The 16,692-nt window shown below is 35.0% G+C and overlaps 1 protein-coding gene across 9 annotated transcripts in view; it reads right to left on the bottom strand.

Annotated features, from left to right (window-relative positions):
- PPFIA2 (PPFI scaffold protein A2) overlaps positions 1 to 16,692 on the bottom strand; it is a 441,105-nt gene that overhangs the window by 351,018 nt on the left and 73,395 nt on the right. For 6 of the 9 annotated variants that reach the window (XM_020287953.2, XM_076007132.1, XM_020287957.2 and 3 more), the window contains one exon: positions 5,767 to 5,820. The exons of the other annotated variants lie outside the window; for them this stretch is intronic. In XM_020287953.2, coding sequence (XP_020143542.1) covers positions 5,767 to 5,820 — 54 coding nt within the window. The remainder of the gene's footprint in view (positions 1 to 5,766; positions 5,821 to 16,692) is intronic. 9 annotated transcript variants of the gene reach the window in all.

Raw genomic sequence — 16,692 nt, 5'->3', positions numbered from 1 at the left:
CATCAAGGGGGTGAATGTAGGTAGAAAAGATTGTATAAATGATTCATCCAACACTCCGGCCTCCTACTTCCTTGATGCCATCAATTCCAACAAGCTTCATTCCCTCTTTACTTCATCACTCATATCCATGACAACAATCTTTTTAGCACTTGGGAATGTTTTGGTGGTGACATGCTTAAATCAAGCACCCAGGCGACGACATCACACACTCAAATCTTCTTTCCTTAAAATCATTGCCTCTCCTATATTGACTATTGCCTCCTCCTACTTCCTGCATAACCAAGCTCTTTATATAGCCATTGCAGCCAATTCTTTGTCTTCCATCTAATCTTTCAGGCCACTAGAAACTTGATTTTATGCAAATTATGCCACTACAATTATTCTCACCTAAATCACCCTTTATCATTTTGTTGCTAAATAAAATAGACACAGTTCTTTTTTAATTTGCCACATTACAAAACTGCTAATCTTTTTGCCATCCTTTCTCAACCTTGGCATTTATGATTTCTCACCTTCCTGGTATTCCTTCCTTGTACCCATGTCCTGTTTGTCTTTTTTGGAGCATATTCTTCATTTACTTAAATACTTCTTTTCTTCAAGGCTTTATTCTGAACTCTTTTATCTTCTCACTCTGTATACATTTTGGGAGGTATTTTCACCAACTCCAACAGTTTTAAGAAACTCTTCTACATGTTCAAATCAAAGTTTTAAATGAGATCTCACCTTTAAATTCCAAAAGCATTTATATACTTCCAACCATGTCAGTTCAATTTAATGTGCGCAAAACTGAATTCCTCATTTTCCCTTCAAAAATGCTCTACCTCATAGGTTTCTTGTTACTATTAATGATACCTTTGTCCACTCAATTGCCAAACCAGGAAGTTCAAATGTCAGCCTTGACTTCTCTCCTTACAAACAGCTGCCAACTCTTGTAAAGTCACTAGTCCTCATTATCTCATGAACCAATCCACTTCTCTCCTTTTTCATTGTTACTCTGCAGGTTCATATTAATCATTTGGTGTTGTATTTTTTTAAATTGAGTTTCTGCTGAGATATTGCCCTCAGTTAGTCTTGTAATATGGTGAGATAAACACAAAAAGAGTCACATTGTCATTTTCATTATCATCCTTTGGATGGCTACAAGAGCCTTTTCACTGGTCTCTTTGCTTTAGCCTTTTATGCAGTTCACTTTACAACTAGTACCAAGAAATGTTTCTGAAGGAAAGATCTAATTGACTCTCCTGTTTGAAGACTTTAATGCTTCCTTATGGTCCTTAGTATAGAGTATGAATTCCTTCCACGAAATTTCTTTCATCCAGGCTCAATCTTATAGCCTTCACCATTTTCTCCTATCCCTCTACTCATTTCAAATTCTAGCAACATGATGTTATTTTCTCATTTTTGACCTATGCAGATGCTCTTTCCTCTGCTTAAAATACTATGCTCCACGCCCTCACTCGGCAAACTTCAACTCATCCTGCAATTATAAAGTTAGACTTTACTTCTTTCTATTTGTCTTCCTTGATGTTCCAGCCCCTTTCCATTCCCCTCAATTGGATTATGTGATCCTCTCACTTGCTTTCATCTCATCCTGTGTTTACATTGTCTTTTACCAAACTGCCTACATAATTATATTGTAAGACTTCAAAATGAGGGAACTGTATATCCTTTACCATGGTATCCCAAAACTTCACTAAATGTACATAGTGTACATTCAAATATAGATTGACTTTGAAATAAACAAATAGGAGAATGAAAGAAAATGATATAGAATTATAAGGTTCAAATTAGATCACAATTTAAATTCACATTATTTTATTCCCTTATTTGTTGAAATAAGTGAGTAGAACATTGGTATCTTTTGAATAATCAAATTAAAATTAGTTTTGGAAATTGTTAAATTTTAAGACCATTTACAATTTGGAAAATATATAACTTTGTATAAATAGCACACTCCAAATGTTGAATTTGTTTCAAATTCTCTAGTGTGTCTATTCACATTACTAAGGAGCATTAGGAAGACCATTAAAATGAGAACAGAAAGTACAATTTTGGTTCCTTAATGGGGAAAAATATTAGTAGAGCTGAAGAACATTTAAGACAGTGTGCATATCAATCTTAAGAATATGAATTATATGGGTATTTACCTACCACACTCTGGAAGTAAAGAGAACCATTAGCATTTGGAACAAATAAACAGGGCAATTAAAAGTACTAAGTTCTATCAGGAGCAAATTTATGGAGTACATAGCTCCAAGGTAACAAAGAGTAAGAAAACCAAAGAAGAAACTGAATAGCCTCTATGGCACTCTTGCTATAACTTCCAAGTAAAGCAGTAAGGTAGATGTAATTTAAACCCTGATATTAGCACTCTGTGAAATAGAATAAAACTTTTCCACATTTGGCCCATGTATGTTACAATGAAATATGCTCAGGAATGTGTTCCATGTAGTCTAAGGTTTGGTTCACATTACTTATTAGCTTTCTTGTCCATGTTGACCTTTAAAAAACATCACAAATGATAAGAAAGTAAACAGCTAGTTAATAATCAAAATGTCTTCTTATGCCAAATTACAAAGTGAAACATCTCTCATTGTGTATGTTAGTCTTTTGAGGCTATGTCACTAAACTTAACTTTTGTGGTTAAGCTGATTTACTAAATCTTACCTGTTATCTTAGACCTGCCCACAGCTTAGGAGGAATCCTGGCAGGCGTTGACCAATATACCTCTCTGCCACTGGCTCATGCATTCAGCAGAGGCAGTGATCGTTCGCACTGCTGGTTCTACACTGACTGGCACATCCACAGCTCTCCAGACACCAAGTTCATGCTTTACAGATGTATAACAGGGTTCATGCGTAGTATCCAAAGTCCTCTGAAGCAGAGATGCATATATTTTATCCTGTCCTACTGAGGGGTTGGCTGACAATTTGATCACTTGGGACACCTTGATTCCTGACAGTTTCCAAGTTTTTCACATTCTAATATTAATTAATATTAAATGGAACAATGGGGTATTTACAAAGCACTATTTATTTACTTTAATAATGATATTTTACCTTTTAGATTTTAATTCTCTATTTTCTTTCCCTTTATTTCTCTCTTTCTCTCTCTCTCTCTCTATATATATATAAACATATATATATATATACATATATATAATACACTAGTGTTTACAGTGTAGGTTAATCTGTGATCCAATTTTTATGAATTGGAAATATATGCCAAATGTAGAATATCTTTTCATATAATTTTTCAAAGACAACTTTAATATTTAACAGATACTATTTTTTCTCAATGAAAGAGTTTATTTTGCAAGATTAACTATGACTTAGAAAAATCTGCAAATTCTATTTGCTACAGCAATTAATTTCCAGTTTCTGAATTACAATCCTTTTCAGAAGAAAGCCATTGTGAATCTTTTTGAATTGTCCTTGAAAATCATGAATGAGCGATTTTCTTTCATTATTAACCCTGAAACTGAGATTTGAATTTTTAAAAAAACTACTCAACATCTATTGTTAAAAATCTTAATGCAAAATATTCCTAGAGTTCCTCAAATTTATTCTTACCAGATATGCAAATCTGTTTAAAATGACATTTGCAATTTGACACAACCTTTTATATATGCCTTACTATTTGAAATAACAAACACCACTTTTTTTCTAATGCTTCACAAATAACATTTATGTGTATCCACAGCAAAATTTGCAATTTTAAACATACCATTAATGTTTGAAGATATCTCTGAGATTATTATTACACTGGTAAAGAAATTACTCCACAATTAATCCTAGTGAGAAATCATTTATTCAGCACTTTCTTTATAATGTTTAATGAATGAAAAATTATAGGACTTTGAATTTCTTACTAAGGAAAATTTCATTGTAAAATGGGTTTGCAGTACCTTGTAAACATTTCTACAAAAAATATAACTTTAGATTTGGATATTAGTCTTTTTATGATCTATTATAATGGCATGTTTTAAAGAAAGAAAAAATAGTACAAAACATCAAATAGATTTAGATTATGTATAATTTAATCTGACTTTCAGTTTTCTAACTTGGAGGCAAAAATAATAGTTTCATTCAAAGCTTTATTCTTAAATGACTGAAGTAATCCTAGATACTATTGTCATTTCATCTTCGTACTTACATTGCATTATAGAAGCTTTATAGAGGTATCTATCTACCTATCTACACACATACACACACATGAAGTTGTACACCTAACTGCCTATTCACTTTTGTTTATTGAAAATGACATTGATGAAGTTTGCCTTCACCATTTTTCCTTTGTGTGACCTTCCCTCCCTCCCCTCCACCCCCTGCCCCACAAAAAGCTTTTGTCAACAACTAGACCACATGCCAACTCAATCTTTCATGTTTGGAAACGTGCTTTCTTAAAGGATATGATAAACTAATTTATTTCAACACGTAAATAATGGATAAGATATTTATTACCTGTACAAGAGAAGGTTTCATTTTGCTTTAAATAAGGGACGAATCCTTTTAAAACCAACTAATCTCTAACTGTGGAATTCTTTCAGAAATCAATGAACAGGTGAGGGAAGTATTTTGAAGGAAATGTATTTACTGTTTTGATAGAAGTTGAATGTTATGTATAAGTACTGTATACTGCAGCAGGGTAAAACAACATCACATAAGCAGTCACCTACAATACTTAAGCCAATACTAGCCATAAATCCTGTCGATATACTTTCTGGGTTAACTTACATTCTATCTTGCCTTATGTGGTAATATAATAGGCTCAGGGGATAAATATAAGCAGCTTCCTGAAGTCAATATATTTTTTCCCACATAAATTCATATGATAAAGGTAAAAGGAAAGGACTACAATATGTTGTTTAGCCTACTTTAGGAGAAAGTTGGTGAAGATTAGACAGCATCATGAGACACATGAGAGTGAGACAGGAGAAAAAGAGCTACAATTGAAAGTTATCTTTTTAACACCTCACTAGCATTTTAATGGAATTATGTTCTTTACCTAGATGCCTACATGAAATGTAGCTAAACTTGATAACATTGGGTTCTTTCTGTTCCTCATTAAATTTCATTGTGCTAAACAAAAAGCAAGTAATGATAAAATGTATACACTATTTGTTTATATAAATTGAATCTGTCTTATTACTTAAGTTAATATATATTCTTTGAATTCATGTTTGTATGTCAAGCATAAAATCATAGGAATATCATCTTTGTCAATGTTTTCTGAAGTTGGACATCACAGAAGGGACTAAGATGGTCCAATAATAGACCATCTAGCTCTTCTGTCTAAAATGATAATCCTCAAAAACTTTAGAACTCTGTCTCTAATTTTCTAGAAGCTTCCTAGGTTATATAGGAAAGAAACAATACTATCAAGAATCAATACTATCTATAACATTGATATAATTTTTCACAGTAACTAGAAAATATTTTGCAACCTGAATTCTACATTCATATTAGAATGAAAAACTCTCAAGTTAGTGTAGCCCATTAGAAGAACATAAATTATGGACATATTCTAATGAAGCTTTTATTCCTATTTTAGTGCCAGTAAATGGAGATGAATTTTATGAGTTATTAAAACCTTTATAAACACCAGACCACACCTCAAAGCACTTTCACACTTTGGTATGAGTTACTGCAATCTAAACAGTACCTACCTGTATATGACAAATAATATACAAGCAACTGTCTGATGACCTGGTGTGTACACAATTCAATTCATCAACAGTAAAATTTAATGAAGACTCTAACTTACCGGTGGATCAGCCCCCTTAGAACCAGTCAGTCCTCCTGTTAGGGATTCGATATCCTGAAAAGGGGAGAGGTGTTGATTGTAAAATGCTACTCAACAGCGTGGAGAATCCCCAAGTCCCACAGTGTAGTGACGTTTTCAGCTGCAAAGTTAGGGCATACTACCTACATTATTTTTTGTTACAGCCTTGCACACTATAATACTATACAAATAGCCCCATAACTAGAGAGCTAGATATTCTCTCTAACTGTGTACAGTCTATAAAAAGAAAAAAAATATAAAGAGACCAATTATTCTTGAACTATGCAAAAAAATAGTTCTAGACAGGAAAGCAGATGTTTCATCTTTAAAGAGCTGAAGTGAGGGCAGAACAGAAAAAAGAAAATGTAAGAAAACTGCAATTTAACACATCATTTTCAAGAATATTAATCCCAAGAAAAAGCTTTTATTATTAAAAATTATTTAAATGTTTATGAATATATAATAGTTATATATATTTATGGGGTACATGTGATATTTTGATGCAAGCATACAATGTGTAATAATCAAATCAGGGTAATTAGGATATCTATCACCTCAAAAATGTATCATTTGTGTTGAGAACATCCCAAATCCACTCTTCTAGCTATTTTGAAATATACAAAACATACGATTGTTAACTATAGTCACCCTATGGTGCTACTGAACACTTAATCTTTTTTTTTTTTTTTTTTTTTTGGAGACAGAGTCTCACTCTGCTGTTCTGGGTAACAGGCATTATCATAGCTCACTGAAACCTCAAACTCCTAGGCTCAAGTGATCCTCCTGCTTCAGCCTCCCAAGTAGTTGGGACTATAAAAGAGTGTGCCACCATGTGTGACTAATTTTTTTTTCTATTTTTGTTACAGAAGGGGTCTTGTTGTTGTTCAGGCTGGTCTCCAACTCCTGAGCTCAAGCAATCCTCCTGTCTCAGCCTCCCAGAGTGCTGGGTTACAGGCATGAACTACTGTGCCCAGCCTAGATCTTACTCGTTCTAACTGTATTATTGTGTCCTTTAACCAACCCTTGTTTATTCTCCCTCCCTACCACTCTTCCCAGCCTCTGGTAACCACCATTTTATTCACTACCGCCATATAACCAATGATTTTTAGCTTCCACATATGAGTGAGAACATGTGATATTTGTCTTTCTGTGTCTGGCTTATTTCACTTAATATAATGTCCTCCAGTTCCATCTATGTAGTTGCCATTTAAAAAAATTATCTATGGTCCATTCTATTCCTATATATAGATGATAAAAACATAAAAGAGTTATGGATATATTAGCTGTTCTTTTACAAAGATCAATTTCTAATTTTGAAATACTAACTAAAGAAGGCCATGTCAGAGTAATGATTATCATAAATGGAGAAATGGGTGGTGCTCTGATAAACTGCAGAGGCTGTGACCTGTTTATACCCACGACTACAACTCAGCCATATCATTTCTAGGGCTTTGGTTCCAGGATTGCCAATCATATGACTTTTGCAAAAGAAGCTGGAATTTCAGGTTTTACAATAAAACAACCCACGTCTTTAAAGTTTACAACCAATTTAATTTTTGAACCATTATCCATCCTTCCCAAATAGAAAAAAAAAACTGTTAAAAGGCTGCTGGATAGAAGTTTGGGGCTACATGAAAGAATTACACTTTTTTGCTACAAAGGCTCTTTCTTATGACTCTGATAACTTCTTATCTGTTTGCATATACTTGAAGGAATAAGGATGAGGAATCAAGATATATAGTTGCAGTAAGAAAGCAAAAAAGAAAGATAATTGAATCAAGATTTACATAAAAGGAAATTAAATGTCTATGATTAGGGAAGCCAATAACTTTATATCATTAAGGAGATTTAATATATTTATTATAAATATAAATTATATCATTTAAGGAGATCTACTAATTGACTTCGGATTTAATCACATCATTTTACTCTGGTATTTCAAAAATGGGTAATCTTCGTTATGCAATATGGTGCTGAGATAAATATGTGATGGAAACATTAAAGGAAGGAGAGCAGAAGAGATGATATTATAAATGTTTCCATCTGAAGAAGCTGACTTTGAACAGCAACTCAATGGGTGATGAATTTCCTCATGCATATTCTATTAAAGATTCTAAATAATAAGGCAACCACAAGAAATACTTGCCAAGTAAAGTATTAAGTTAGCTACTTTGTAATGGATATTTTATGTATATATGTATATATTTTATATATATAATTTTTCCCTATTCAGCATTCTTTTGAGAAAACTACCTCTTCCCCTCTACCATTCTAGCTCCAAAAAAGGCTTATAAAAATTTCTTCAAAAGTTGTAGGAGCTGGTTAGAGCTGGAACCCATACTACTAAGTGAAGTATCCCAAGAATGGAAAAACAAGCACCAGATATATTCTCCAGCAAACTGGTATTAACTGAGTAGCACCTAAGTGGACACATAGGTGCTACAGTAATAGGGTATTGGGCAGGTGGGAGGGGGGAGGGGGGCGGGTATATACATACATAATGAGTGAGATGTGCACCATCTGGGGGATGGTCATGATGGAGACTCAGACTTTTGGGGGGAGGGGGGGAAATGGGCATTTATTGAAACCTTAAAATCTGTACCCCCATAATATGCCAAAAAAAAAAAAAAAGTTGTAGGAGCCTACCAGAGAATTAAGGCAATATAAAAATTGGGAGATATAATAGCAGAGTTTAAGCCCTTGATGCTATCATTTGAGGAATCTTTGAACCAGATGTTCTCTCTGCCTACAATTCAGTTTAAGATAGGTTTCTGGCTCTCAAAAGCCAAAATATCCTGAGCAATATATGTGAATTGTTATCTGTAAAAAGGCTTTCCTCTCCATCCTGTTGAAATTCTTTATTCTAACACCATGCATACCATAAAGAAGAAAATCACCTAAAGTATTTTATCTTACATGTTCTTTAACATTTCTGTTAGGTCACCTAAGTAAATGATGTCCCTGTATAATAAGAGCAAAGCATGAAACATATTTGTAAATTGGCAAACAAAATTAATATCCCTATTGAATCCAAAAATAAAATATAATTATAAAAACTTGTTTTAGAATTTCATGGAATGAAATGAAAATATCAGGTAGTAAAATTATTAAAATAGATTAACATAAAATAAAATACACAGCCCGTTACCTTGTTTGATAATACTTTTGTTATGACCACAACAAAAACAACATTCTACTCATATGAAATGTTATTTCCAAGTACATTTGTAATGAAAGAAAATGCTGTTAAGTACATTTTGAGTTTATACATGCTTTTCTTTATAGAAAGGCATATAAATAATTTTAATAATAGAATTTTTAATGGATCTATCAGAGAGATAATAGAGAAATTGATTTGGATGAAAAACATTTTAGCAATTTAGTACATGTATTTCATCATATTTTAAAAAGATTTACCTAACATATATAAGTTGTGCCAATTTTCAGATTTTTTAAATTTTAAGCTTTTCATGACTGTCATGGTCTTGAGAAAAATGATGCAAAAGTATAATTTAGAAGATGAATGAGAAAAGGCAGTAATATTTGTGGTTTTGAACATGTTGAATAAAAGTGAATTATGAATTCATGGCTCTCAAGAGTGTACAGATGTACATCCTTATCCCCTTTATTCATTCAATTGTAAAACATTTAGAGCTCATGTTCTATTTTGAGTATAAGTTGAAAACGAGTGCCCTACTTGGACAGAGGTCCAATTTAAACATGGCTTATCACTTGACACAAAAAGAATTTTTCAGGTGTGAATAATGAACATAAGTGTGCATGAATGCATTTATGTTGTAATATTAATAAGTAAAATAAATAAATACTTTGAGGAACTCTGAAAATATGCATTATGTAGCTCTTAAAGGATAACTAAAAGTGGGTCAATCTTTCTGGTGGTTGTTTCAATATTTTATCTACAAAATATAAGTGAAATCTTTGACAAATGTGTCTATTTTGTTACTTAAATATCTTTTATATAGATTCTTCCAAAAGGGGACATCAAATAGTAAAAACATTGATTTCTTAGAATGTTTTTAAACTTACTATTGTACTAATGTTATTTGTTTGATTAAAACATTCAAAGCAAACTTTTAGGCTACGGTATTTATTTAACTATATTGTAACCATGTAAAGATCATCATTTAGATCTAATAGCTAATAAAATAGCTATTACTTACCAAACATTTACTATATGCCAGACCCTCTTTAAATGCTTTATATACATTAACCCTATAACAACCTTTTATGTTAGCTTGTTTTTTTCCTCTTAAGAGTTTGGACAGTTTATATAACTTACACAATATCATACAGCTATTAAGAAGTGGAGTTAGAAAACAGTAGGAATCCAAACCTGTGTTTCTTTAATACCAGTACTAGAAGAGCTTTACCCTGATACACTGGTGACCATGCACATGTTCACATTGGCCATATAGGCAAAGCTAAACCATGGCTAGGCTGTCTTGGTGGAATATCCTGTGAGCCCCCCAGAACATGGCCAGATAGGCAGCCTTAGGAGTGGCTTTCACATGGCTGTTTCCTATTTGACCCCCCTGGCACTAATGAGGTATATGACTTTCAATTTCACACCTCCCAGCTCAGGTCCAGCTGCAGGCTACAAAACCACTCAGGTGCAGTATGGAATTGGGTCCTCACTTACAGAGTAGTCCATTGGTCTTTTTGTTTGCCATTGGCCCATCCAGTTCAGTGTTAGCCAGTGGGAATGGGGACCAGGGCCAGAATTAGAATGAGGAAATGAGGTGCAAAATTTAAGGAGCCACTCATTCTAAGGATCATACAAGAGCTAACTTTGAACTTGCATGATTCTGAGAGTGAGTACCTTCTTAAATTTTGTGCCCTAAGCACATCACTTGTCTCATCCAAATCCTGGCCCTTCTAGCAACCTGGGGAGTTTAAGCCATGGTGGCCTTCCTTATGCTGACTGTGTAAGTAATAAACTAAAAATCCATTTGGATTGTCTCCTTATACTTGAATCTATAGAAGTGTGGCAAGCCAACCTAGCACCTACTCCATGTTGTTGCTCTGGGACTGCTCGCTGCTTAACACCAGTATTGCATACTCTTCATTCTATGAATTCCTACCATCTATACACAACAAGATAAACAGGATCTATAAATTATTAGTCATTAATCATAAATCATTACTATATGAATCAACCTTATTTCTTATAAAAAATTCAAGTAATTAAAGTTTCACTTTTCTCTCCAAGGTGTGAAATACCTAAGTGAGGTTGTTAGCCAGTCCTTAACACAAGCTTTATAAAGATGGTCTCTTTTAACATTGGAAAGCTCTGCTTCTGGCATGGAAACCTGGTAAGGCAAAGCTGGCCCATGAATCACAAGTCATGGAGCTTGGGAATGTTGAACTCCAGGAGAAGTGAGGCAATCAGTGTTAGAATACTAACTGGAATGAGACTTGGGACAGCAGGAAGCACAGGTATCACCTCGGTGCCAGTTTAGAATAAACTCCAAGTTGGACAGCACTGATGCTATTGGTCATCCAGCTACACCTTTTCCCTCTGGCACCCCACTCCAATAATTGACATTTTATCCCTTGACAGACACTTTTGATGATATAGATAGATATAGGGATTAATCATGTGGTTTTCAGTGTGAGCCACCAAGTTCAGATGTTGTAAGTACTGTTTCCTCTACATAGAGGTATTAAAAAGAATATTAGGGTTTGGGGTTGCTCTCAGGGCTATCACTAGATTCTAACTTTTATCCCTAAAGAGCAGGATCAATCAGTTATGGTCAAGAAAAAGGTGATAAAAAAAAAGTCTGGGTATCAACTACAGTAAGAAAGAAGAAAATAAAATTCTAAGTAGTCTGTTGAATGTAACATTGCATAGACCACAAGATGCAGAACATCTTCAAACCCAATAGTTACATTTAAAGTTAATACCAAGTTTCCAAGTTTTATTTGTTAAAAGGTCACTTAATATGAAAATACTTAAAACACTATAATAATAGTTGCTGGTTATGAGTATTTTAAAATTTAAGACTTATGCATTGTTATGGATTGAATTATGTTTCCCCCAAATTCATATGTTTAAATCTCAATCCCCTATACCTCAGAATATAACTATATTTAGAGATAAGGTCTTTAATGAGATGATTATACTGACTCATCTAATATGACTCATGTCCTTATAAGAAAAGGAGGAAACATCAGGGATGTGGGCACACTGAGGAAAGACCATATGAGGACACAGTAAGAAGGCAGCCATCTGCAAGCCAAGGAGAAAGGCCTCAGAAGACATAATATCTGCCAACACCTTGATTTTGGAATTCTAGATACCAGGACTGTGATAAAATAAATATATTTGTGTTGCTTAGGCCACCTCATATGTGATAATTAATTAGCAGCCCTAGCAAATTAATGTATGCATATTTGTAATTTGGGACTAGTTTAGAAATTCTTTGGGAAAAGTTATCATATTTTAATTTAGAGTACATAAGAGTTCATTAAGAAATCTATCAAAAATTTTATTAGTTTCAGTGAGATCAATATGAAATAGCAAAATATCCATTTTTATTGAATGGCTAAATTAAAAATTTGTTTCAAAGCCTTTAAAATATTTTATGAGGTACTTTATATTTGTAGAGATGTTTACAAAGTTCATTATGTTGACAATATCAAAATTAAAACTGTCTTTCATTCCCTTTAGAGGAAAATTTCTCAAAATTTCCCTCATCTCCCCCATTGTTTTTTGATGTGGCCTGTTGTCCTCACTACATCACTGCAACCTTTCTTATCTAGGGCATAACATCCTATTTCCTACCAATGATGTTCTACTGTTCAAATTTAATTGTCAATGTTCTGTCATTTCATAATTGCTAAGCCCCATGTGACACATTATCCTCCTTGAAATAATTTTTTCTGTTGGTTTTCATTTACTGTAACTCTATCTATGACTTTATTTAGTACTATGGCCCTAAATAGGATGTATGCTGATGAATTCTGAATTTGTAATTTTAGCTTCAACTTATCCCAGGTGATTGACACTGTCCACTCCAATCTCCACTTGGCTGTCTTATAGTTATTTAAAACATCATAATACAAAATTAAACTCTTGATTTCCACCTCAACTCTTCTCCCAATTTAGGAACCTGTCCCACATTATTAAACAACCCCACCATTTACTTAGTTGCTCATATCCAAATTCATCAGAAAATCCTAACAAGTCTGTCTTAAAAATATGGCTTAAATTTGACTAATTTTCAGCACCTCTATTACTACCATCCTAATGCCTTGGATCACATCAATAATATCTCTTCCCTAAACTAAAGAAATAACTTCCTTACTATTGTCCACGAATCTGTTCTTATCTACTTCTTCCCTGCCCTGCAGTGCAGGCCCTGCCCTTGGAGCAGAGGAATAATGAGAGAAGCTGCTTTCTGAACATTTCCCCCCCAACCCAGTAGCTTGCCTTTTGTGCCACAGGATAAATGCCACCCCTGGAGTGGCAGAATTGGGTCCTCACTTATAGAGAAGTCCCTGGTCTTTTTGTTTGCCATCTGGCCCATCCAGTTCAGTGTTGGCCAGTAGGACTGGGGACGAGGGCCAGAATTAGAGTGAGGAAATGAGGTGCAAAATTTAAGGAGCCACTCATTCTAAGGATCATACAAGAGCTAACTTTGAACTTGCATGATAAGAGAGAGGATGCTTTCTGGGTTGAGTCACAGGGCGGCCCCCAGCCCAGCTGCTTGTGTTTTGCACCAATGGGACAGATCCCGCCCTTGGAGGGGTGTAGTAAGGAGAAAAGCTGCTTTCTCCTTGAATTTGCATGATAAGAGAGAGGGTGATTTCTGGGTTGCTTTCTCCTTGAACTTGTAAGGAGAAAGCTGCTTTCTCCTTGAACTTGAATGATAAGAGAGAGGGTGCTTTCTGGGTTGAGTCACAGGGCCTCCCCCTGCCCGGCTGCTTGTGTTTTGCATCAATGGGACAGATCCCACCCTTGGAGGGGTGTGGTAAGGAGAAAAGCTGCTTTCTGGACTAAGAAGTGCAGCCTCTTCAGGCAATGTCCCTTCCCCAGCCCAGCAGGGCAACCTCCGCCCTTTGAGGCATGGAGAAGGGAGAAAAGTCACTTTCTCTGTGAAACTGGCATGAATCTGCGGGACCTTAGAACTAAGCAAAAGGGGAAAGACTGCTGATACTGTCCAGCAGGTTGGTTTTGATCATCTGATAAGAACATAACACTAGGGCTCGCTTTTGGTGCCCAGGCTGCTGCCAGCTTTGGAGTTTGTGGTCTGGAAAGGAAAATCCTGGCCAGAGTCCTAAGCAATTACATGAATTCACACCTCCCCACCTGGAGCTGCCTCACAAGTGTGGTGAAATAGCTCTGAATAACATACTAGCAACTCTCTCCTAGCAGCAGATCAAGCAACCATAGAAATATACACTTTCAGGCTCACAGGTACCTGTTGCTCTTCTTATCCCACCTAAAGTGGTGACAGAGCTCAAGTAACACTTGGGAGTGACAAGACATTTCCCAAAGACCGGGGTACTTATATACCACATTCGGGAGTTTAGAGCCCAATACAAAGGCATTGGAATACCTTGATAATTGACTCCTCCATGTAAACTACAAGCAACAAAAGAGAGGGTAACCCCATAGCCCAACACAGTGCCTTCTCTCTCAAACTAGTGGAGGACAGTGGAGTCAAACATACAAGAGTGATTACCACCTGGGAGATTAAGCCAGGAGTCCAATCTTACAAATCTCCTTTGGCAAGAGGTGAAGACAACAGGTCAGAGATAACCCAAAAGGCTAAAACACCTCTAAGGCAATATAGGACCAGAGCGCATCTTTTAGCACTGTCAAGGAATATCCCTTCGAGGATTTGGAAATAAGGCCATAAACCAGCCCCGGCACCCCCAGTTCTTGACAAAGTAGCATGATGAGACAGAATCAGCAAAAGAACACAGGAAATGTGAATGATCAGAGAGAAAAGTCATTCCCAAAAGAAAATATATGGTCTCCATCAACAGATACCATGATATGATTAAATTGACAGAGGAAGAATTCTGAATATGGACTGTGAATAAACTCAATGGAATTGAGGAGAAAATAGAAACTTGACATAAAGAAGCCACAAGAACAATATAGGAAATGAATAAAAATTCTTTAAAGAAATTAAAATAGTAGGGAAAAACCAAATAGAAATCTTAGAAATGAAGGAGACATTTAAGGAACTTCAAAACGGTGGGAAGCCTCAAGAACAGAATGAATCATGCAGAGGAAAGAATCTCAGAGCTTGAAGATAATGCTATGTGCTAAACAAATCAGATGAAGGAAAAGAGCACAGAAACAAGAGACAAGACAAAAACATACAAGAAATTTCAGATTATGAAAAGAAGCCAAATATAAGGATGCTAGGCATCTCAAAAGGAGAAGAAGCAAATACATCAGGGCTGGAAAACTTATTTCATGGAATACTGCAGGAAAATATGCCTGGCCTGGCCAGAAATCTAGATATCCATATACAAGAAGCACTCAGAACTCCTGAGAAACTCAATGTGAAAAGGCAATCATCACATCATGTACTTGCTAGGCTGACCAAAGTAAACACAAAAAGAACAATATTTCAAGCAGTGAAGCAAAAACTACAGATAGCCTATAAAGGAAAATCTATCAGACTAACTGCAGACTTCTCAATTGGAACTTTACAAGCCAGAAGGGATTGGGTGCTTACCCTTAATATTCTAAAACAGAATAATGGTCAACCTAGAATTCTAGGAAATTCTGGAAAAATTAAGCTTCATCTATGAAGAAGAAATAAAGACCTTCACAGACAAGAAATCACTGATGGAATTTGCAAAGACCAGCCCAGCCCTACGGGAAGTACTCAGACCTGCATTACACACTGAACAGCATAATAGACACTCTCCAAAGTAAAATCACTCAAGAGTTAAAGTCTAGAATCTGGATTCCACAATGGCTCAAGGAGTAAAACAAAACAATAGGGATTCCCCCAACAAATTATGAATAGAAATCTACCCCAAACATCAATCCTCTCAATAAATGTGAATGGCTTAAATTGTCCTCTGAAGAGACATAGTCTGGAAGAGTGGATAAAAAATCCACAAGCCTAGTATCTGATGTATACAGGAAACACATCTAACCCACAAAGTTTCTTCAGGCTCAAGGTCAAGGGATGGAAAACAATCTTCCAGATAAGTGGAAGCCAAAAGAAAGCAAGGATAGTATACATATTTCAGATAACATAAGCTTTAAAATAGCAAAGTAAGAAAGGACAAAGATGGCTACTATATAATGGTGAAAGGGAAGATCCAATAAGAAGACTCAACAATTCTTAATATTTATACACCCAACTCAGGAGCACCCAGATACATAAAGCAAACCCTGTTTTATCTAAATAGCATGATAAACAATAATGCCATAGTAGTTGGGGACTTCAATACCCCACTCAATTAACTGGACAGATCTTTCAAACAGAAAATAAGGAAAGAAATAATGGACTTAAACAGAACTCCAGAACAAAAGATTCTGACAAATCTCTACAGAACATTCCATCCAAATAAAGCTGAATGTACATTCTTCTTATCAGCTCATTGAACTTACTCCAAAATTGATCACATACTAGCTCCCAAATCACCCATCAACAAATTTTTTAAAAATACAAATTATACTATGTATCTTCTCAGATAACAATGGTATAAAATCAGAACTCAATTCCAACAGAAATACCACTTCAAAAAGTCATAAAAATGAAACAATCTATTGTTGAATAACTATTGAGTAAAGGAGGAAATACAGAGGGAAATAAAAAGATTCTTTGAACTAAATGATAACAGGGACACAAGTTATCAAAATCTACAGCAAAATAATTGAGGAAAACTAATAGTATTAAATGCTCACAT

This window comes from Microcebus murinus, chromosome 10 (assembly GCF_040939455.1).
Source record: "Microcebus murinus isolate Inina chromosome 10, M.murinus_Inina_mat1.0, whole genome shotgun sequence".
Lineage (NCBI taxonomy): Eukaryota > Metazoa > Chordata > Mammalia > Primates > Cheirogaleidae > Microcebus > Microcebus murinus.
Note: the sequence above shows the minus strand (reverse complement) of the source record. Positions and strands in the feature narration are given on the sequence as shown.